This window comes from Macaca thibetana, chromosome 2 (genome assembly GCF_024542745.1).
Source record: "Macaca thibetana thibetana isolate TM-01 chromosome 2, ASM2454274v1, whole genome shotgun sequence".
Classification (NCBI taxonomy): domain Eukaryota; kingdom Metazoa; phylum Chordata; class Mammalia; order Primates; family Cercopithecidae; genus Macaca; species Macaca thibetana.
In genome coordinates, this window is record NC_065579.1 from 119967347 (window position 1) to 119991364 (window position 24018).

The following is a 24018-nucleotide window of genomic DNA, read 5'->3' on the forward strand; positions in this document are numbered from 1 at the left end:
AAAAACATAACATTCACATATAATCCCCTTTCTCCCAAACTATAATCGGTTGACTATTTTTTTTTGATATAGGTTAATTTTCCTTTTATAGAAAATATCAAATTTACAGAACAGTGCAAGAACAAGAATAGTACAAATAATACCATACACATTTTACTCAGACTTGCCGGTTATTAACATACCAGCCTGTCATTTGTTCTCTCTCTCCCTCTTCCCATACATAATATATTTTTAACCATTTTTAATGCTTTGTAGTCATTTGAGCATAAGTTGCATCACACATTTATCAGACTGAAATGTGTTTACCCTTAAATACATTTGCATATATTTCCTGAAAATAGTGATGTGTTATTGGTTAATTTTAAATGCAATAGAAAAATATGTCATTGATCCTTTTAAAAGTCTACTTTATTCATATTGTAGTGAAAATAACACAATTGACATTTTCTTGTTTAAATTTTGGGCAGTTCCTTCCCCAACACAAACTAGGCAGGGGAATCAGAACACAACTGGTGAAATTTCCTTACTTGAACCACAGAAGAAATACACACAATCCACTACAGAAGCCAGAAATTTTACTTATGTTTATTGAACACATTTGATACAAGGAAATTTTTAAAAATATATTATTCCTCATTCTCTTGACTCAAATGATTCTTGGGAAACTAAAACATCCTTTCCTTAAAATAAATAATACATGGTAAGGATACTGTGAAAACTTTCATGTACCTTCATAAATTGTCATGGAAATTGCTTTATAATTGCAACAAATCTTGATGAAAAATGTCAGCTAAAATTATAAAGCAATTAAATAAATTAACATGACTGCCAAATAGATATATTAGTATCCTACACTCAGCCAAAGACTAATCCATATGTTATTAGGAGGAGACTCTTTTTTACAATTTAATATGTTAATTTTTAAATACGGTCTTTAAGGTGATGGTAGGCAGAAAAATAAACCAAGAGCTTGGACTCTGGAGGTGGTTAGAACTAGGTTTGAATCTGAGTTCCATCATTACTAAACTGTGCCTCCTTGGAGATGCCACTACCTAAGCTCTCCACACCTCAATTGCTGCACTCATACTGCAGAATACAGAATACAGGTCTGATAACACCACCCCCTGCAGGGTTCAGAGAAGGTTAACAGAGACAAAGCTTGTAAATCACTTAGCACACTGCCTGGTGCATACAGTAAGTGCTCAATTAATGACAGACGTTATTATTAAGTGGTGAGGTCTGGTCTAACATGTTTTCATAAGAAGATTATAAATTACCACAACTCTAATTAAATTTAATCTAAAACTCCTTTGGCTTTCCCTTTTTCAACATCCCTGAGAACCTTAGAATAAAGAACACCAGCCAAACCATGTTTATTTGAATCTATTAGCAGACACACATAAATGAAGTCCAGTGTTACAAGCTTTTACATTTGTAATTTTTTCCCCATTTTTTTCTCCAATAGGACTCTATCCACTCAGCAACTATACAATGGCAATTAGGGGTAACAATGTATAATAAGAAATACAAAGACACAGAACATTGGGGAATTAGCTGATGCTGGGAAAAGGCAAAAAATGTGCTGTTTCAAGCATGCCTATTATTGGCTAAATCATCCAATTATTAATCTTCACTATATTCTTGCCTGGCATCTAGTGTTGGGTTGTTACTCAACAAATGCTGGAAAGTCAGTTTTTTAAAACTTAGCTTGTTTAAAGAAAAAAAAAGAATCTTCGTATAAATAAGGCCTCAAAGCCTAAAGAGAAATTGAAAAGAGTGTTTGGGAAGTCATGCTAGAAAGGGAAGGGAAAGGGGTAAGGAAGAACAATCAATCTTAACAGAGGGCCTATGAAGTGTCAAGCTCATGGCTGGGTGCATCCATACTTCTTGTAAACATCAGTAAAGATAATGAGGAAACTGAGTCACAGGAAGCATGAGTAACCTGCCCAAGCCAACAAAACTGGTAAGTGGTAGAGCCTGCCAGCTTCTCAGGTCCACCACACGTGAAAGCCCATCACATCTGAATGTTCTAGACTCAACAAGACAAGCGCTAATGACACACAGGGGCAGGGCATGAGTCCAAGTGTACTATGCTGAATGGGCTCTTTCCAGTGGCCTGAAGATGCTGAAGGGCCTTTCCAGTGGTTCTCTTTTCCATTACATACACCATTGTGCCAAAGAAAACTAATAGTACAAATGGCTGTAAAATGCAGTGGTTTAAGATAATAACTTTGGGATCCATCAGACTGAAATCAAACTCAGCTCTGTAAGTGTATGTACCTGAGCCTCTCTAAATCTCATTTTCTTCATTGGAAAATGGATATAATAATAGCTTACACTTCAAAACATTAAGGGGATTAAAGGCAATAATGTAAGTAATGTGTTTAACAGAGTTCCTGACACACTGGGCATACTTGATAAACAGGACTTGATTTCTTTTAAAAAAGTTATTAATTTTTAAATTAGAAAGCATGGTGTCAGATGAGTTATTCAGTCTCTCTACTCCCGCTTTACCTCATATGTAATGACAGTAATAACTACCACTAGCATCATAGTACAACTAATCAAACAATATTTGTAAAGTACATAGGCTCTCTACTGACAAAGAGTGATGAATGCCAGCTGCCCTGTCTAGTGCAGAATTAAGAATTTCAGAACCGATCTTAAAGCTTTAAAAAAATGACTCTAGATAAGCTCTAAGGATAAGGATACATAAAATACATAAGATGAAAAACAGAAATAAAAAAGAGTCAGGGATGGTGGCATGTGTCTGTAGTTCCAGCTACTCTGGAGGCTGAGGTGGGAGGATCACTTGAGCCCAGGAGTTGGAGGCTGCACTAAGCTATGATCATGCCACTGTACTCCAGCCTGGGAGACAGAGTGAGACTGTGTCTCAAAAAATAAATAAATAAATAAACAAATAAATAAATAAATAAGAAAAAAAAGAAAAAGAAAAAGCAAGACAGAAAAAGGTAAGTAAGGTAGAGTATCAACAGAAGTACCTGACATGGACTAGAATAAACAACACCTTGTAATAAATAGCACAATCCACCGATCACAATGTCACTTTTATTACTGACAAAAGCTACAATGGAGAAAATGGCTTTAGATCTTTGTTAACAAGGGGATTGTTAATAAATCACCCCCAAAATTACACTACCAAACCCATTCCCCAGCAAATCTCAAAACCACTGTCTTCCCCATGAGGTCCACCCAAAGAAGATTTCCAGCAAGGATGGACAGTGAATGCACGCTTCCCTGGGATCAGACAGAGCCCCCAAGAGAACAGGAATTGTCATGGTCAGGAATTTCCAGGTCCCTCTCATAAGCTCACTGACAGGAAAGCTCACTTCTCCCCTGGCAAGAGGGAAATAGAGATTCCACACTTCAATGCTCCTGAAGGGGCACACTGCAGAAATGCGAAGTCGTTTTCTGCTCGGAGTTGTCACAAATATGGGGGATGCTGCTGGCATTTATGAGGAGGGTTCCAGGGATGCTCCAAGTTCCTCAATGAATAAAACTCCAGAATAACAAAGAAGCTTCCTGCTTCCCTCAGCACCTTCCAGTGCTCCATCGGAGAGTCCCATGGATAAAAATGTGTTTACAGTTATCTGAGCCCATACTCTGGCTCCAAATCACACCTAAACAAAAAGCATTGTTATCTAGTCTCATGATTTTTAAATTTGGCACAAAACTCCTTGCCTGGACTATTACCTTACTTTGTGAAACATAAATCATAGCTCACCTTATACATGGTGAAATAGGAAACTACGTATAAGCAGTGCAGTGATGCCCTTGACACAGTAACACCCTTGACGTGGGCAATCTGGTGTTTAAAGTGATTTCTATGCACACAGTTTGTGCTAAACATCATGAGGAGTATAAAAACAAATCAAAAGCATAAGAAGTCATTGCTATCCATGAATGTCCTCTGTTGGAACATCCTCTTACACAGGATATTTTGGACAGAACCACATTTAAAGTCACAAATATATGATGGACAGGGGAACCTCATACCACAGCAAGAAACATTCACTTCTTTGTTCCAATGCTTGTCTTCTTAAAGGAAGCCCAATAGCAAACCAATGCATAGCAAATAAGTTTCAATGGAGAAGGACAGGTGTAAGCAGTCAAGGGGTGGGCCAGTAGGTGGGAGGAGTCCCCGTCTCATAGACAAGCCAAGGGCACATGGGAAAATACAGTCATGATGGGTAGAAGAGAATGGGAGAAAAACGGTAGAAAGCTGATCAAGATAAATGTTTTACATTATAAGCAACAAACATCTGTGGTTAAATAGAAAAGGGGTAGAGTCGAAGAGTTCAGACCCTTAAGAGTTTGTGTACTTTAGATGAAGTTAAAGTTAGAGATGACAGGATAGAGAGAAAGAAAGGGAAAGAGAGAGATATCATGACAGAGAATCTGGTACACAGTAGGTGTCCAAAAGCTGGAGAGCTATTGCTATTGTTAGTAGTCATAGTTTTGCCACAGGCTAGACTTTGCAAAGGCTAAAGCAATCCTTTCAGACAGCCCTTAGTTTACATAGAGGACAACGGCAGAGAAATAGCAATAGAGAGAGAGTTTCCAGTGACCTTTATCTCTTTATCTGATCAGTCCTATGATGCTTGCAAAACTCTCTAGTTCATGAGTTATGACCAGAAGCATTCTACCAGTGTCCAATACAACCTGAACACAGGTATGCACATTCCAGGAGACAAACTATTTTTCAGCATCCAGTTCTTTATCCTGGATGCTTGCCAACAAATAGGTCTAGTTTATGTCATCAGCTCTAATTGTCAAAGATCACAGGAAAAGGGGTTGATTTTAGGCAAGCCATACCGGAAACAACTATGCTTAAGAGAAAACTGTAAGTTCAAATAGAACTAATGGTAATTTGTGGCCCCATTTAAAATAATAGACAATGTTAGCAGATGCTAAAACGCCCGTTTGAATATAGCTATCGTATAAAGACCAGTATCACCTATGTTTACCACATCAAATTTAAATCGCCTTGTAGATCAAATACACGTAATCCCTCTGTGAAGTCCTTTAAGTCAATGATCAATACCTCTTAGACTGGTTACAATGGTCTCAGTATTGGGAAGAGCCTTGATGAACAAAGTGTTAAGCTGGAGAACAAAACTGACTTATCCTTTCCTCTTTTAGGCAACCTTTGCTTGAAAAGAAAGATGACAGTTGAGCCTAGAAAAGTGAAGAGGAATGGGAGGGGCATTGTTCAGCATTCCAGAGAACCGGCACTACTGGATGAGTTGTATCTCGTTTTGACAGCAGCAGTATAGTAAATGACAAGCCCTGTCAGGTAATGCATCTATCTTCATGGGAAAAGCGGCCATTCCAAAGCAAGAATCTCAGATGTTGTCACATCAGCTAGGATAAGAAGTCATAAAACAGGAAGGCTATCATTGCAGGAGGTACAGTGATATCTAGACTACAATTAGGAGGAGCTGTGAACGGGCACTCCAGCTCCAAGCTCATGGGAGCTCTGACATTCTTCTTGTGTGCCTCGATTACCAGCCACGTAATTAGTGAAATCCTTATCAGTCATCTATGACCCTTTTTGGGGCTCAAGACTCTGACCTTCTTTTTATGCTGAAAGTCTTAGGGTCAAAGCAATTCTTCTGTTTTTCTCAAATGCTAAGTAAGGAAGAAAAAAATAAAAGAAGAAAAACAAAGAACATCTTTTTCCATTTCTTCATTTGTTCATTTGTTCAACAAATACTTATCCTATAGTCCAGGCACTAACCTAGGAGTGGCCTGGTCACTCAGTTAGATATGCTGCCTGACTCCTGAAAGTTGGAATCTAATTAGAACAGGCAGGCACGCAGCAGGCACTACAATCAGGCACAAAAAAGGCATGAAGGAAGTCACAGAGTGCGGCTTGGGGAGTGGGGAGGAGGGCAACAGGCCCAATCTGCAGAAGCAACGGAGGACTTCGTGGAGGAAGTGGCATCTGGCTAAAACTTAAAAAGAAGACTGTGAACTGGTCAGATAGAGAGGCGGCGGAACAGAAAAAATAATATGTACCCATTTATAAGAAGACACAAAGTGTGTTTGGAAGACGAAGTTTGTAGGGTTGAAGCGCAGATTGGGAGGGGTTGGGAATGTGAACAAAACTAGAGGGGGAGAAAGACAGAAATATTAGCTAGATGGTTCTGAGGAATGAGAGAAGTAGGCATGTTTACAAGCATTGCAAACCCATTTATTATGGTTTTCTATAGGTACACAAAGAAAAGATCTAATGGAAAATAAGATAACCTAGATATGCTAAGAAAATCATGTAATGATTTTTCTGAATCTAAATCATTAATTAAAATTATATTGTACATACCAGTGAATTAATTGAACATCAGAGAGAATATACTTATTTTTAAGGTATTATGCCTGCCATTGCTCCCAACCCCAAGACAGAAAATATCATTATTTTCAACAACTAGAGCTCTAAATTCAGCCATCAGAAATATTTTTTCCTTTTACTCTCAATAGTCTGTATATTACTCTAATCAGGCTATTACTAATAACACCCAACTTGGGAGTTACAGAGAACTGGTTTAACCCTGACCATGCTACTTGCTGTGTGACCTTAAGCAAACTGGTAACCTCTCTGAACCTGTTTCCCTTAATAAAACTCACCTTATAGGATTGCTATGTGCATCTGATAAGACAATGGTTGAGTCAGTACTACTATTTCCATTTTACTGAAGAGTCAACGAGATTCAGAGAGGTTATGTGACTTGTACCAGGCCACACAGCCAGCAGAGCAGCCCTCAGACTTCACAGCAGGCCCCTGAACTCATTCTGTAACTGCATCTCTTTTCTGTTGGGGTTTTTCTAGGGGTATTTTCAATGGTAAATATAATTAAATTTCAACTAACATACCCTTTCTTCTTACTGCAGAAATAATAAAAGTTCTTGAATAAAGGGAAAATAAAAGGGGAGTCGAGAATAATAATAACCGTAACAAAAACAGCACTGGATGAACACTTTAAATGGGTAAATTGTATGGTATGTGAATTATATCTCAACAACACCGTTACAAATTTTGAAAAGTAAAATAGCAGCAGATGAGAAATGAGTAATACGGCATTTCAAATGGTACAATTTTGAGAAAGTTCAATTTTGTTGCTTCATCTTTTGGCCAGTAAAACAGGGGTGCTATTATCTGCATTTCCTCTGCCAGAGAATTAAGATAAACTGAGCCCTAAGTGGTAAAGTGTGCTATGATGCACATACAGCTCCAATACATTACGGCAACACTAAAAATAACCTGAGAGTGAAGGAGCTTTATTTCTTCATTGCCAATGACCCATGAGCCTCCTAAAATGTACAAGGAAAGAAGTCTACCCCCACCACAAGCACCTGTTCATGAGGTCATCTCTTCTCAAAATACTGAAGTCACTGAAATGTCAGTGGCAGGAAGTTCTGGAACGTACAGATTACACGAGCCCATTTCCCTGCAGCACAGTTACATCATCATCAAGAGAATCCATTCCCCAAATCCACGGCTTCCTAATCCATTAGCAAAACGGGCTGGTGGAGAGCTTGGCTTTCCCAGTCATATGGGCCAGAGAATCAAAATAAACACAAATGTGGCCAGAGGAACACAAGTCGAAAGAATCCCAAGTCAGCCCCAGTCTACTCATGTTCAAAGGCACACACGCTCCACCAGACTCCAAAACAGACCTCTTCTGAATTTCCTTCCCATTTTATGAAGGAAGTGTAAAATGAATTGTTACCTGTTTTCTCTTTTAGTAGGAACACCATTTCTGCTTTCCAAATTCCTGATTTACTGGTTTCACAGCCATAAAACATCAATGCCAAGGGCTTTATACAAGCAAAAACAAACATGATTTTTCCACTGTTTTTAAAAGACAGAGGTCGTTTTTGCCCCAATTCCTACATAGTGGTAAGCTTAAAATCAAGCCATTTAGCTCACAGTCAGGTCCAATAAATCAGTGGAAAAAATAAACGGGAGAGCATGCCAAAATGTAACCATGGTAACACCACAGATGCATCAAGAAATGGTGCGCTCATTTGCCTCATCCCCATTTCTTAAATTGGAATCTAAGTAGGGGAAAAATTACACAGAGAACAATCATGATTCTGCAATTACTGATTTCTGCAAAATTGTATTCAACCTGCTGTGCTATAACTTCAGAGGCAGCTACAGGGCAGCTATGAAAACAGCCCTAGATGACATAAGAGTTAAAAAGACCAGATCTGCCACTTACTGACCCTCCCTGTGACTTTGTTTCTTCATCTGTAATATGGGTGTCAAAGACTCCCAACTTCAAAGGGTTACTACAGGAGGAATGCCTGACAGTGCAGAAGAGGCAGGGCAATGATGAACTCAGGCGACTCGAAGCCCTGATCACCTTTGGCTTTCATTTTATTGGCTTCCTCATTGCCTCAGTTTCTTGATTTACAAAAATAGAATGATAATCCCTGCCCCATCTATGTGATTAGCATTAGGAATTAATTATTATTAAGCCAAAATATAATACATTATTATGAGGGTATTACCAGGATTACAGTTTACAACTTCAAAGCTAAAAGACTAAAAGAACTGAGGACCACAAGTTCACATTAACACATCATCACACTCCTCTCCGTCAAATGCAGCTTAGCCGCTCCATGGACAGAGGCAATCTTGGGGCCCTGTCCCAAGTTACTTGTAGCAAACTTCTTTTCCTCTCAGAGCTTCTGTTTTATTTATGAGTAAAATAGAGAGCCAGGGGCTATTCTAGAATCTGATCTATGGAGGTTATCATCTAGAACTACAGTCTAAGTCTTTTCAAATCTACAGAATGCCTTAGATTAGTTCTGCTTGTTCTTTCACAGCAGTATCAGAAAACATTAGCACTCTAGCATATCATTTGCAAGGCTTTTTTTTTTTTTTTTAAAGCAAACCATTTATAGCAAACAAAACATAGAAATAAACAGGGTACCTTGAACATAAAATTATTCCTCCTTTCTTTTGCTGGTTTAAAAAATGATATTTCTAGAAAAATAAATTCCAAACTTTGAAGGACTGGGTAATAGGAGAAAGAAAAATTCTAACTAATAAAACCAGAATCATTCTTTCCTCGTATTTTAAAAGAAATTAAACAACCAGGAACACAGTGTGCCGCAGCACAGTGAAACTTCACTACAATGGAGCTGTCAATTTGTCCACCCATACACAGACAGACAGACAGACAGACAGACAGACAGACAGGCTGCCTTTCTTTACACAGACACTCTGCTTTCAGCGATCCTGTGTTCTGTGTCTTGTTTTTTTTCAGATTTGGTGTAATCTAATGGTTTGGGGGTTTGGGATTTTTTTATCTGTGGAAATCATTTCTTCAAACAAAATTATATAAAATCCTGACTTAACAATCTGATGAAGTTGACCAAAAGGAGAACCCTGGGAAGGAAGAAAGAGCCCACTGGGGTATTCCCTTCACTGGGGGTCTCCACAAAGGTCAGTCTGAAGGCTGCTGGCCCAGTCTACTCCATTAATAACAGCAATGGTTCACATTTATGGAGGCTTACAGCACACCATTATCTTACAAAACGCCTTCTGTGCCTGATCTCATTGACTCCTCATAGCAGTTCCATGAAGCTGGTATTACTGACATGTCCTTTCCACTAATGTGAAAAGTGGACCTTACAAAGGGTAGATAATTTGCCCCACATTACAGAGAAATGACTGAAACCCAGGCACACCACGACACTGTATTATTCAATTATGATTTACTTGAGTCAAGGAGTCTCTCAGTAGGCAAGCCACCAGGTGTTCCACAATCGGTTGTTGAGATCTCCTTTCTCCCCTGGACCTTTCACACACACACATGCACCCAGCAGTGAGATGCCAAAGTCTGGCTACTTACAAGGCACAGCATGGCGGTAAAGGTTATCCCTTATGGTCTGCTGGAGCTCATGATCAGGAGACCCCTTCTGGAACCGCTGATTGAGAAAATGTCGCAGGTCCTTGTTCAGCCTTCCTCCTGCAGGAAATACATAAAATAGACATACCACATCAACAACAGGGCCTCCTAGAAAAGGAGTAGCCAAGAACTGAGTGCGAGAAAGCCACAGGATGCAATTCCAGCCTGCCACCCCTAGTCATTAGGAGGATGTACTTTAGATTTTCCTCTGCTAGGGTAAAGTCAAGAAGGAATGTCATAAAGATAAAACAGCACTGGCAAAGCATTAATTTGGAGCTCCTATCTCACATCATACTAGAAGGCCAAAATATCAAAGTGTTTAACATAGGCTATTATATTTAAATATGTGCCATCGACACTTGTAGACCCTATTACTAGAAGCGTAAATTACTGAAACCTTAAAGAAGACAATCCAGCAATAACTATCAAATTATAAAATGTTCTTTGACCAGGGATTTGACTGGTAGGAATTTACTCTACAGGTATACTTGTAATCTCCTCAAATTTCCATGAGCATTTACTATAGTTTTTTAACTTTTTTTAATTTTTATTTTTTGAAATGGAGTCTCACTCTGTCACCTAGGCTAGAGTGCAGTGGCACGACCTCAGCTCACTGATTCAAGTGAGCTGCTTCCCAGATTCAAGCGATTCTCCTGCCTCAGCCTCCTGAGTAGCTGGGGTTACAGGCATCCACCATCACATCCAGCTAATTTTTGTATTATTAGTAGAGACAGGGCTTCACCATGTAGAACAGGCTGGTCTCAAACTCCCAGCCTCAAGTGATCTGCCCGCCTCAGCCTCCCAAAGTGTTGGGATGACAGGTGTGAGTCACTGCACCTGGCCCTAATATAGCTTTTTTTAATGACAGTAAATAAATAAAAACAAAAACCTGGTAACAACCAAAAGGGAGCAATTAAAGCACAATTCATCCATATAACAACTACTTTGCATAAGCTAGATTTTCATGGGTTGATATTGGGAGAAAATGTGTGGGACTATGCATAATGTCTGATTCCTTTTCTGTAAAAATGAATTTGGAAAAGGAGAGACTGGATATTAATAGGAGGAATCAGAAGAAAGTTTTTTTCTTTTAGGACAAAGGACTTGAGCTCGGGATAAATACGTAGACTTCACTCTTCATCACACAGACAGACAGACAGACACAGACATAGACACAGACATCTCCCTACCCTGTGTTGCTTTTCAAACACTAAATGTATGTTGCTTTGTTGTTGTTGTTGTTGTTAAAGCATAGTTATCTAAGTGAGTCTGTGTTTATTTCTTTGCAATTGTCTACACTTAACAGAACAAAAGAAAAGCTAAAAATATGATATTATCACAAAAATGTGTCATCGAAAAGAGACACATTTTAAAAAATCATAATCACAAATTACAGTCTACAGGATCAACAGAAATCTTGTAGATCAACCTAACTAGCATTCACTCTTAATGGAGAAAGATGCTTCAATGACAGCTAAAACTAACTAGGCTGAGACTGTCTTTCCATTTTTAGACAAGATATAAATTAGGTAAGAGCATTTTTAGCCTTAGAGAAACAATGCAGCAACCCAGGAGTCACGTGAGCTATAAAACTCATGTCTTCAAACGATAACTTCCCTATGGTCAAAAAGAGTAAATCATGAGGATGACAGTGATGGTTAAGATGATGGTATTTCCTACCTAGGGCAGGAAACTACTGATCTTTTACTTTAACATCACGTTCAATATAAGATTCTGGCTACACCTGCTCATTTTGAAATAGATAATAAAACCCAGTTTGAGCTATTTTATTTGGTATTATATCTACTGTTTCAAGTGCTCAAAAGGAAAATACACATATTCAAACCAATCTTAAGTCATTCAATCATTCATCAAGTATTTACTGAATGAAGACACCCACATGCCATGCCACATGAACCCACCCCCCCAAAAAAATCAGCACAAGGTTTGAACAGACAGTTCACAATGGAATATATGTGACTATTAAGCATATAAAAAGATGTTAGACATCCTTAGTCACTAGAGGAAAAATAATAAAATCATAATGAGATCCCATTAAATAACTACTTGAATAACAAAAATTAAAAAGACTGAAAATATCAAGTGTTGGCAAGGTTGTAGAGAAACAGGAACTCAAATATATTGTTTAGCAGGCATACAAAATGGTTCATCCTCTTAGGGAAACAATTTGTCAATATCTTAGAAAGTCATACCTTCAATAGCCAAGTGACCCAACAATTCCACCCTTACTTACATAAGAGAAATGAAAACAAGTCCATAAAAAAAATCTTGCAGATGAATCTTCACAGCAACTTTACTTACAAATAGCCAAAAATTGGAAACAATCCAAATGTCCATCGGAAGGTGAATGAATAAGCAAACTGTGGTATAATCAAGCACTGGGGTGCTATACAGCAATTAAAAGAAACTACTAATGCATGCATTAATACTGATGAATCTCAAACACAGAATGTTAAGCAAAAGAAGTCAGATACAAAAGATAAAATGTTGCATGATTTCATTCATATACAAAGTTTGGGGATGCACTAAAAAATTTGGAACGGACTAATTTATAGTGAGAGAAAACAGTTTTGTTGTTACAGAGAGCTGAAGGTAAGTAAAAACTAACTGCAAAGGGCATAAGGGAATAAGATCTATGGATCTATGGGTCTTTCCCATTGGGGAAAACAGGGTGAAGGACTTCTATATGATTTCTCTACATGCAGGATTCTATACATGGGGCCTCTATATTATTTTTTGTAATATCCTGTGAATATATAATATTTTCAACACCAGTTTTTTAAAATGGGGAGCACAAGGGAAGATTCTGGAGGAGATGCCAATATAATATTTTCTTTTTTTGAGATGGAGCCTCATTTTGTTGCCCAGGCTCGTGTGCAGTGGCACAATCTCAGCTCACCGCAACCTCTGCATCCCAGGCTCAAGCGATTTTCATGCCTCAGCCTTCCGAGTAGCAGGGATTACAGGCATCTTCCACCATGCGTGGCGAGTTTTCATATTTATAGTAGAGATGGGGTTTTACCATGTCGGCCAGGCTGGTCTTGAACTCCACCTTCAAGTGATCTGCCCACCTCGGCGTCCCAAAGTGCTGGGATTACAGGTGTGAGCCACCACTCCTGGCCCCAATATAATATTCTTGATCGAGATTAATAACATGGGTTTATATATTTGTCAAAATTCACAGAACTATATACACAAACAAGTATGTTTTATTATATGTAAGCTATACCAATAAAATCGATTTCAAAAGTTTAAAATACATATAATGATTGGATGATTGGATGAGTTCTAGGTGTGAGTCAATGTTCAGGTTGCATAGTTCTCTCTTTAGAGAGCTGAAGCGAAGGAAAAAGAAAGTAAATCTAGGTAGTTAAGCCAGACGTGCCTACTTCTGAATCCTGGTTCAACTGTTTATCAGCTGGTGAGTCTGAGCACAGGGTTTAATCTCTGAACCTTGCTTTCCTCAACTGTAAAAATAGAACACTGATGTAATATTAGCTCTGTCACAAGATTGTTGTGAGGATTAAATGGGATGATACATTCAGACAGTGCCTGGCAAAAAGAAAGCACTCAGTGAAAGATGGAAATTATAATTGTTATGTTGTTGAATGGATGATTGTTGAGGTGAGGGGCCAAAGAAAGAAAATCAGTCCAAACATGAACTCTTACTCTTTTAAAAAAAAAAATCCATGCAAACAAAATTTATTCTATTGGCTTAGAAATAGCTAGAAACAAAATAAAGACTTATGGAGATTTGGATGAAAGGATATTTCTAATGTTTTTAGAAGTGAATAAAAATCTACTTGTGCTAAAATAGTGTGGACCTATGTAAACTCATTAACAGACATTTAGTGTGTGCTTAATATATTCCAGGCATTGTGCTGGAGCTGAAGTTCAGGAAATGAAATCAACTAGTAAGTCACTGATATGTGATATCTCGACCTGCTAACTCTAGCTTGAGGTATAAGGCGCTCTAGAAATTGAGTTAAAATTCCCATTGCCTGCAATGTAGGGTTTTAAATTTCTCTTAGGTGACAAGAGTTCTTGACATTAAAAAGACACTAACAGTTATCATTTGTGCCATGGCAAGATGTCTATGATATCCAAAATGCTTAAATCAAAAGCAACATTCCAAAGGAGTTTTCAGATACAATATCTTTTTATCACATATATAACAAAGATTTGTACATCCTTATGGATCATATGTGGTAACTATCAAGATAAACCAGGGGTATATAGATTGGAAAGCATTCTATTTTTTTTATTTTTCTGGAGACAGAGTCTCACCCTATCACCCAGGCTGGAGTGCATTGGTGTTATCATGGCTCACAGTAGCCTTGACCTTTCAGGCTCAAGCAATCCTCCAGCCTCAGCTTCCCAAGTAGCTGGGACTACAGGCATGCACCATTATGTCCAGCTATTTTTAAACTTTTGTAGATACAGGTTCTTGCTATGTTGCCCAGGCTGGTCTTGAACTCCTGGGCTCAAGCAATCCTCCTGTCTCAGCCTCCCAAAGCGCTGGGATTACAAGTGTGAGCCACCGTGCCCCACCTAGAAGGCATTCTTAAGTATAAGCTCTTGGTTTACACCTAAGCTTATACTCAAACTAACCAAGGTAGCTAGGGTTTATGGTCAACAAACTAAAACTCCCCTCTACTGCAGATGTGCAAAAGGACAGGGTTTACTATGCTGCCAGTTAACATTTACTTTGAGTTCCATCACATTTGGACATGAAAAGCCTCAACCTTCACATTTTATTAAAAATACTGTACATTTTGGCATCTAATATCAAATTAATTGCCAGTTATTCAAGGGACATATCTATAAATCGTCTACTAATTTCAAGGGCAGTGAGCCAATAAAATAAGTTGGAAGACAGCTTGTCATAGCATCTTCACTTTCTCTGAAATTCAAGATTTGTTTTGTAAATAGAAAAGAGAATATAGGTCAGAAATACAGTCATACACTATATAGCAAAGTTCCAGTCAAAGCCATATGTACCATGGGTCCAAAATTACAACACTGTATTTTTTCTGTACCTTCTCTCTGTTTGTATATGTTTAGATTCACAAATACTTACCACTGTGTTACAAATGCCTACAGTATTCAGGAAAGTAACACGCTGTGCAGATTGTAGCTTAGGAGCAATGGGCTATACTATATAGCATAAGTGTGTGTAGTAGGCTATACCAACTGGGTTTATGTAAGTGCACTCTATGATGTGTGCACGACTAAATCACCTAAGACCACATTTCTCAGAACGTATTCCAGTCATTATGCAACATACGACTATATGTAGAGCTTTTTCCAAGAAAGGGTTTCAGAGCTTAATGTAAAACAATTTTATATCTTAACTGGGGAAAATGGGGCTTAGATGCTCTCTTGATCTGCCATTATTTTATATTTCTGTATCTTATCTCTATACATCTGGAATTCTGTGTCTTTTACATTTACAGCAATATAACTCTGCTTTTTTTCACCCATATGAGTTTACAGAATGTTAATCACGTTTGATGGATGTAATTTTTGTTATTTTAAATGTTGTATAATATTTAATATTAAAATAAACCGAAATATATTTATCCTTCATAGAAAATTAAGCTATTTCCAATATAAACAATGCTGCTATAAAAGTCTCTGTAATGCCTCCCTCCCCCAACTTTTTTTTTAGCAAATGTGTGGGGTTTTTCTCTTTAGATTATCTAAACCTAAAAGTGGACATAGATATCTTCGATTTATTTTAATATTTTTGAATTCATCCCCAAAATGGTGGTACCAATTTGCCTTTCCATAAATAGTTTTGGCAGTCCTGTTTTCCCACACTTAGGCCAACGTTTGCTATTGTCACTATCTTTCAGGTCCCCAAAACCACTCCTGACCGGATGATTCACTAAGAAGTTTCAGAGGACTCGTTATATAGTTGTACTCATGGCTATGGTTTATTCTAGCAAAAAGATACAAAGTGAAATCAGCAAAGGAAAAAGCCTCACAGAACAAAGTCCAGAGAAAATCGGTGTTAAGTTTCTAAGTATCCTCTCCAAATGGCATCACATAGGACACATGTACATCCCCCAAAGAAACCATGTGAAAAGCTGCCCACGAGAGAAGCTCCTTAGACACCCAGGGCCCAGGGCTTTTACTGGGAGTTGGTCATGTAAGCAGCCTTTGCCTGGCACAAAATAAATCTCCAGACTCTCGGAAAAAAAAGTATAAATGATAGCATTTGGGCATACAGTCTAGACATAGTGAGTCACTCTTATCGGTTATTAGAATAGAAGAAATTCTCTGAAATGCAAGTTCCCAGATGCCAGCCAAGGGCCACCTTAGCATTCCATCCAGCTGCCACTAACTCTTTTCTGCACATTCCAACTTTATAAATGTTTCCTAATCTACTAAATATAAAATGATATCTTGGTGTTATATTAATTTATAATTACTGATTACAACTGAGACTGAACATTCTATTATAGTTTTTAAATTGTCTTTTATGTTTTCCTTTCTGTGACTTGCCTGTTCACATTTCTTGTACGTTTTCCTATGAGGTTATCTAGTTATTCTTGATAAAGAGATATTCTTACATATTCTGGATAGGGTTCCTTTAGCACTTACTTATGGTATAAATTTTGCCTGTCATTATTTAAACATAAAATGATCCCCTAATATAACTGAGACGTGTCGCTTCTCCAAATTTTTCTCTCACCTGCTAGAGAGTTTTTGGCCAACTCTTATCAGAAGCATCTTTTCAAGGTGATGGATGATGAGGGGACCCTGCTTGGACTGATCTCTACCTCCTAGGATAGAGATCCGAAAAGGAATGTTGCTCAGTAGAAAGAATCTTTGTGGTCAAGAAACCAGGTTTCCTGAGGGAACACTTTGCAGTCTTCTTAATGTACCCATCTGTGACCGAGAGGGCAGAATACAATTCCCTGTCTGTATTACATGAGCTCCACAGCTATATCCACATCCAGAAGGTCGAAGAATGGTATTTCATTACAATTAGAATTGACACTGAAATACATTTCAAATTGTCGATGCTGAGGAGAACTTGCATAAGGATTCTGAACTGGTCGTACTTTCAGGTGATTCTGCTTTAGCACACAGTTTCTTCAAAAAATGATTATAGTTGTAGGAAAAGTCCATTTATTAGGGCAACAACAAATGGTTTATACTGCAGTGGAGCTATTACAGCAAAAAAAAAAAAAAAAAAATCCATCAGTTCAGCACTTCAGTTTTATAAAGAATAGGATTTTTTAAACACAAAATTACAAATTGAAAAACAACTTGTTTTATAGTCACTCGAACTCACAACCCAAAATTCAATTAAGTGACCTTGTCTGAAAAGGATGTTTGCTACTTGTTTTGTCTAATATATTTTCTACAATTTTTTCTTATTGTAAAAGCAATATAAATCACTGGAGAGTTACCCTTTAATGGGTGTGGAGTTTCAGTTGTGGATGCTGAAAAAGTTTTAGAAAGGGAAGTTGGTGACGGATGCACAACAATGTAAATGTACTTAACGCTACAGAATCACACACTTAAAAAAGGAAAAAACGGTCAACTTTATGTTGTATATATTTAAGCACAATAAAAAAGCAATATGAATTAATCACAAGATTTTAAAAATGCACAAAAGTACAACAAAGAAAGTTAAAATAACCTGTGACTTCATTTACAGCACAATTAATATTTTGGTATGGTCTCCTCTGTATGCCTACACACCTAGAAACATACATGCACATTTATAATACACTTACACATTTGCGGAGTTTCATTCATTAATTCAACATGTATTTATTAAGTGCCTAGAGCTAAACACCCTGTGACCCCTGAGGATGCAACAAGGACAACACAGAGCCCCTGAGCAGCAGGGTACATGCCTGCTTTAGGAAGGATGAACAGAGATGACCTCCAGGCAGAGGCAATTGTTAAGGTGAGAACTAAAGAAGGATAAGAGGCTAGCTAGGTCTGCAAAGTGTTGGAGAAAGAATATTCCAGGCAGAGTGAACGGCATGTGCAAAAGTTTTGGAAGTAGGCAAGAGGTTGGTATGCTAGAGAAACAGCATGAAGCTCCAACAGAGGGTGTCTCAGGTTGAGGTTAAAAAGAGAAGCACTAGTGGATAATGAAAAATGTGGTATCTATACACCATGGAATACTACTCAGCCATAAAAAGGAACAAAATAATGTCTTTTGCAGCAACTTAAATGAAGCTGGAGGCCATTATTCTAAGTGAAGCAATGGAAAGCCAAATACCATAAGTTCTCACTTATAAGCAGGAGCTAAGCTATGAGGACAAAAAGACATACAGAGTGATATAATGGACTTTGGGGATGTAGGAAGGGAGATCGAGAAGGGGGTGAGGGATAAAAGACTACACACTGGGTGCCATGTGCACTGCTCGGTGACAGATGCACTAAAATCTCAGAATTCACCACTAAAGAACTCATCCATATAACCAAAAGCCACCTGTACCCCAAATACTATTGAAATTTTTGAAAAGAAAGAGAGAGAAGCAGTGGCCAGACAATTGTGTGCCTTGCAGGCCATGATAAAGAGCTTGCATTTTATTCTACATGTGTAAGAATGCACTGACAGGATTTGAGTCATGGAGGTAGAGGACATGATCTAAATATCGAGGTTTCTTTTGCAGTTGTGTAGTGTGTATGCACACACAGGGTCATGTGTAGAGGCGAGAGTCAGAAGAAGCCAGTAGAGCTGATCATACAATCCTAAAGTGGCCTGGACTAAGGGAGTGTCTGGGAAGAAGGGCAGGAAGGGGCAGAGAAGAGATGTAATTTAAACCTGGAACTGATACAGTTTGGCGACATGATGGAGGAAGACACCACATGCAATGGAATCAAAAAGGAAACCAATGTTTGTGCTTAACTAGTAATGAACAGCTTTGAGTGGAATACAGAGATCTATTAGGTATCTATTAAGTATAGGATGTGTGGGATCATGCCACATATGTGGATTTATATCTACATTTTCTAACAAATAATTCATAAGCATTTGCAATATTAGTGCTCAAAAATATACTTTTAAGGGCTATGTAGTATTTTATCTCATCAATTCATCACAACGTATTTAACCTATTATCAATTAGTAGGCATAAAAATTGTTTCTACTTTGATTATCCTCCTTGCACAAAATCGATCTGCGTACTTCTGATTATTTTCTTGAGATCTTTGAAGTGGAGATATTGGAACAAAAAGCACAAAAATGTTTAAGGTCCTTGATACAAATTCCCTCCAGAAACATCGTATTAGCTTTCCTTCATCCAGTTTTATCTTAAATGGCTCCAAAATACGTACATAAACTCACGGCATTATTATGAGTTTCATGTTAATAGACATTTGCGGCTGAATGCGGTGGCTCATGCCTGTAACCCCAGCACTTTGGGAGGCTGAGGTGGGTGGATCACAGGAGGTCACATGAGGTCAGCAGTTCGAGACCAGCCTGGCCACCATGGTGAAACCCCACCTCTACCAAAAATACAAAAATATTAGACAGGCTTGGTGGCAGGCTCCTCTAATCCCAGCTACTTGGGAGACTAAGGCAGGAGAATCGCTTGAACCCGGGAGGCAGAGGTTGCAGTGAGCCAAGATTATGCAATAATGCTGTAATAAAAAACTTTAAACATAAAATTTGCTGAAATTTCCTAGAAGTAGAATTACTAGATCGATGAGTATATTATTTTAAAGGTTCTTGATAAATACTCACAAAATGCTTTATATAAAGGTTATGGCAGTTTCTACCAAATCTGGAAGACATTCAACATAACTCACCTGACAATTACAGTGTCAAAATGAGAATAATTTTTCACATTTTACTTACGGTTTTTAAAAATTTTTCTACCAATAATTTGAACAGATGTCAACAATGTATTAAAGAGACTACACAATGGTAAAACTGTTCCCTTCATTTTGAGAAACTACTTGTTCCAGTAAGAAAATTAATTCGGAGAATGGCTTAGTGAGAAATAATGAATGACTGTCATGATCATATTTATTCAACTAAAAAAACAAAAACTCTCACATCTAAAAAAATACACAAATAAAGAACATTCAGCAGGCCTGTCTTTATACAATTACTTCCAACCTCCCTTCTCTAAACATTCAATTGGTCTAGGTCAGGGGTCAGCAAAATATTTCCATAAAAAGCTAAGATAACAACTATTTTCCAGCCTTCATAGTGCATATGAACTCTATCCAACTGCTCAATTCTGCTTCTGTAGTGTGAAAGCAGCCAGTGACAACATGTACATGAAGTTGTTTTTCAATGAAAGTTTATTTACAGAAAGAGGCAGTAGATTTGCCCCTTGGGCCACAGTTTGCTAAGTCCTGGTCTAGATGTTGGTTCTGCCTCTCCAGGTAAGGAATTCTCCTTAAGTAATTGTTGGGGTAGAGTTCAAGCAATACTTGGTGTGGAGGTGGAGGGTGTTCATTGTCTCCCAGGTTAGTCTAAGCCAGTGGTTCGCTAAGTATGGTCCCGTGAGACTGGCAGCAGTAGCAATACCCAAAAACTTACATGAAATAAAAATGACTGGTCTCTACCCCAGGACTTGATAGAATTAGAAATTCTAGGGGTGGAGGGTCAGCAATCTGTGTTTTAACAAGCCTTCCAGATGATTCTAATATCTGCTAAGATTTGTAGACCAATGGTCTGAGCCACACCAAAAGCCCCCTAATGGAATATGGGGAGCTAGGCTTTATTTCTCACAGCAGGTCCTCATCTCTCGCTAATCTCAAGTGCTGCCACCCCACTATGGGGCTGACAATAACAGGCACACACCACACATGACTACAGACAGTGGGTACCTCATCACACATGCAGAGATGGAAGCTATTCCCCGAGTGGTACAAAGACTATTGTTCTTTTAGTCATGTTTCTATAAAAGTTAAAAAATATAAATAAAAAAGAAACGTGTGGTGAGTGTGATGTGAGAGAGAGGCTGCGAGACAGATTTATGTATGCTGATGAAGCTCAAGAAGCTACTATTTACATTTAACTCCCCGCATGAGCAAGCATGAAACATTTTGCTAGCACTTCAGGAAATTCGCTTTATTATCATTTTCTGCCTGCCTTCTCTGTTCTTTTCTCTTGGTGAATCTTTTTATTATAAATTTCATCCCACAGTGAGAAAAAATTTGAATTAAGCTTGGAAAGAAAAGCAAGCTTAGGTTTAAATTCCATCATCTTGATTTTTTCATTATTTACAGCCTTTGGTGGTTCTTGTATTTATTCCAGTTAAACTAAGATAGTGGAATAACATCTGTTCAGAAAAAAAATAAACAAAGGATTTACATACAAAAAGCAGAAAGACAATGTTCCCCTATTGATAAAGTAATATAGCTGATGTGAGCTTATGGCATGCCCTCATAAACAGCTGCATGGCCTCACCAAAAGCTGAAATCAAGTGTCTCTACATTCAGAATGCTGAGTGGACTCTAAAGACACAGGTGTCTGTGCCCTTCAAGAATACTCCAAATTCTTGAAAAGATACTCTATTAGAATTCTAACTGGACCAATTGGACTTGAGATGACAGTGAACACTTATTAAGCACTTTCAATGAGCCAGATAGCAGTACTAAGCAATAACTGTATAATCCTTACTCCCACCCACTGATATTGCTAGTCTCATTTTACAGAAGCATAAACTGAGGCTCAGAAGCTGCCCCATGACCCAGGTAGCAACCAATGGAGGAGACGCAACTCAAATCCGGGGGAGTATGACTGTCTGTGTTCTTGACCAGAGAGGTCTAGGAAAGGTTCACAATCAGAATGATGACAAAGACAAACCAGGAAGCACCAGCATAGAAAATAAAAGCAAAAAACCAACACATATTCTTTCTATATTTAAGTTCTTGAACTTGCAAAGGTTTTTAAGACAATTTCTGCTTCTGGAAAGTCTCCCAAAAGCATAGTTGGTGTTGTGGAAATTTGTTGATATGATCAATGTCCCCACAGAGTGTGTTTCTTTCAGTAGTATATGGTTAAGAGAGCTGAACTTCAAGCGAGGCTTGATTAGTTCAGATCCAGGCCCCAAATTCACCAGCTTGCCTGGGGCATGTTGCTGAACTTCTCTGAGCCTCAGTTCCCTAATCGATCAGGTAGAGATAATAATAGTATCTGCTCAAAAGGGCTGTGCAGCTTCATGAGATCATGCACTAATCCAATATCTAGTACAATACATAGTAAGTGTGCAGTAAATGTTACTTTTATCAAGGCTCATAACAATGCAGTGTGTAAGCTTGACTAGATCTGGAATTAAGAAAAATAAAAACAACAAAGATGTTTATGGCTCAGCTAAGGGAATGTTGACTATGAACTCAAAGTTTGATGATGTTACTGAATGAATGTTGATAAGTGACAACTGCATCATGGCTTGTAGGAAAATGTCATCATTTTGTGGTAATTTTTGCTTATTTGGGGATGAGGTATCATGGTATCTACCCCTTAACTCAGGTAACTTAGCAAAGTGGAAACAGGTGTAAATATGGACAGATGGGTCTGGTGTAGCAAGAGATGTTAACAGCTGGTGAATCCTGGTTATGGGAGTATATATTTTGTTGTTTTTTCAACACAAGTGTGGGTTTGGAAACTTTCAAAATAAAAAAGTAAAATAAAAAATATATATATTTTTGAGACAGGCTGGAGTATAAAGGTGTGGTCTCGGCTCTCTACAACCTCCATCTCCCAGGTCCAGGCGATTCTCCCACCTCAGCCTCCCAAGTAGCTGGGACTACAGGCGTGTGCCACCACACCCAGCTAATTTTTGTATTTTTAGTAGAGATGAGGTTTCACCATGTTGGCCAGGGTGGTCTCAAACTCCTAACCTCATGATCCTCCCGCCTCGGCCTCCCAAAGTGCTGGGATTACAGGTGTGAGCCACTGTACCCAGCCAATAATTATTTTAAAAAGCAGTTACAGTCATAAGGACACTGTAAAACATCTATGTGAATCCAATATAAAAACCAAAGACTGACTTTCCTTCTAAACTGCCACATCATAAAGTTGTCCAAATGGCCCTCTCAATGCCTACCATATGAAGAAACCAAGAGAGTGACATCTGAATGGCACACTCAGCCAAGGCATATAAGCAGGTTAGTTTCCATGAACCAGCACCCACGGGTAAAGCCTTGTACTCCAGGGCTTTAGGAATCTGCTAACAGGTAAGCATGTTTTAAATGTTTTTATGCAAATACAACTGAGATCCCCTTGGTATTCCACAGCCTCGACCATTCATAGTAATTAACACAAATGTTCTCCTACCTTCCCAGCCTTACCCCAATTTATAAACAGACAGGAATAGATAATCTGGATTGCAAACCGTATTCTAATATGATCTGACGTCATTCATGCAACAGTTGGCTGGGGCCAGAGTTCTAGGCACTCTGACTTACATTGGGAAATCTCATTCAGACTGTTACAGTATAGTACATCACTTCAATTTCTACTGGACTGTAAAGAGCAGAGACCACTGTGATACACACATCATTTGATGGGTCTGAGAAAAGTGACACAATTTCCCATCAACAGAGCATCTTTGAGTCTATTCTTTGCACAGCACCTTTCTTTAAATAGTATCAAAATCAGAAACAAAAGAGAGAGTCACAAGTAATCGCCATGGTCCTGGGGCAGAGGGAGGGATTGGGGTAAGGGAGGAGAGGGGACACCTATTTTATGTAAATGTGGTTGTGTACAAGTTCTAGACTTATTTCATATGTTGCCAACCCACTAAGTTAAATATTCTTAAATCATTAAGACTCATCTCTCTGATTGACCACAGCTCTCATTTTTCAAGAGTGTTGTGTATAGTGCGCTTGTTTAAAAAATATTTAGGGGGGAGAGTTCTAGGCTGATCATCAGATATTTCTAATCTCCATAATTCCATAAACGATTATAATTTTCACACTCCACTATTTTCATTCCATCTCACTGTAGTCTTCCAGCTGCTATTCAAAAGTGATTATAAATAATGGGGCTATAAAAGCCATTCAGTAATTAGGACACTCACTGGCCATATGCCAACCTCGACAATGGAAGGTGATT

General features: G+C 38.3%; 1 protein-coding gene across 20 annotated transcripts in view; it reads right to left on the reverse strand.

Moving 5' to 3' along the window:
* Positions 1 to 24018, reverse strand: part of MAGI1 (membrane associated guanylate kinase, WW and PDZ domain containing 1) — a 686305-nt gene that overhangs the window by 254046 nt on the left and 408241 nt on the right. For all 20 annotated transcript variants that reach the window (XM_050778525.1, XM_050778528.1, XM_050778527.1 and 17 more), the window contains exon 2: positions 9888 to 10004. In XM_050778525.1, coding sequence (XP_050634482.1) covers positions 9888 to 10004 — 117 coding nt within the window. The remainder of the gene's footprint in view (positions 1 to 9887; positions 10005 to 24018) is intronic.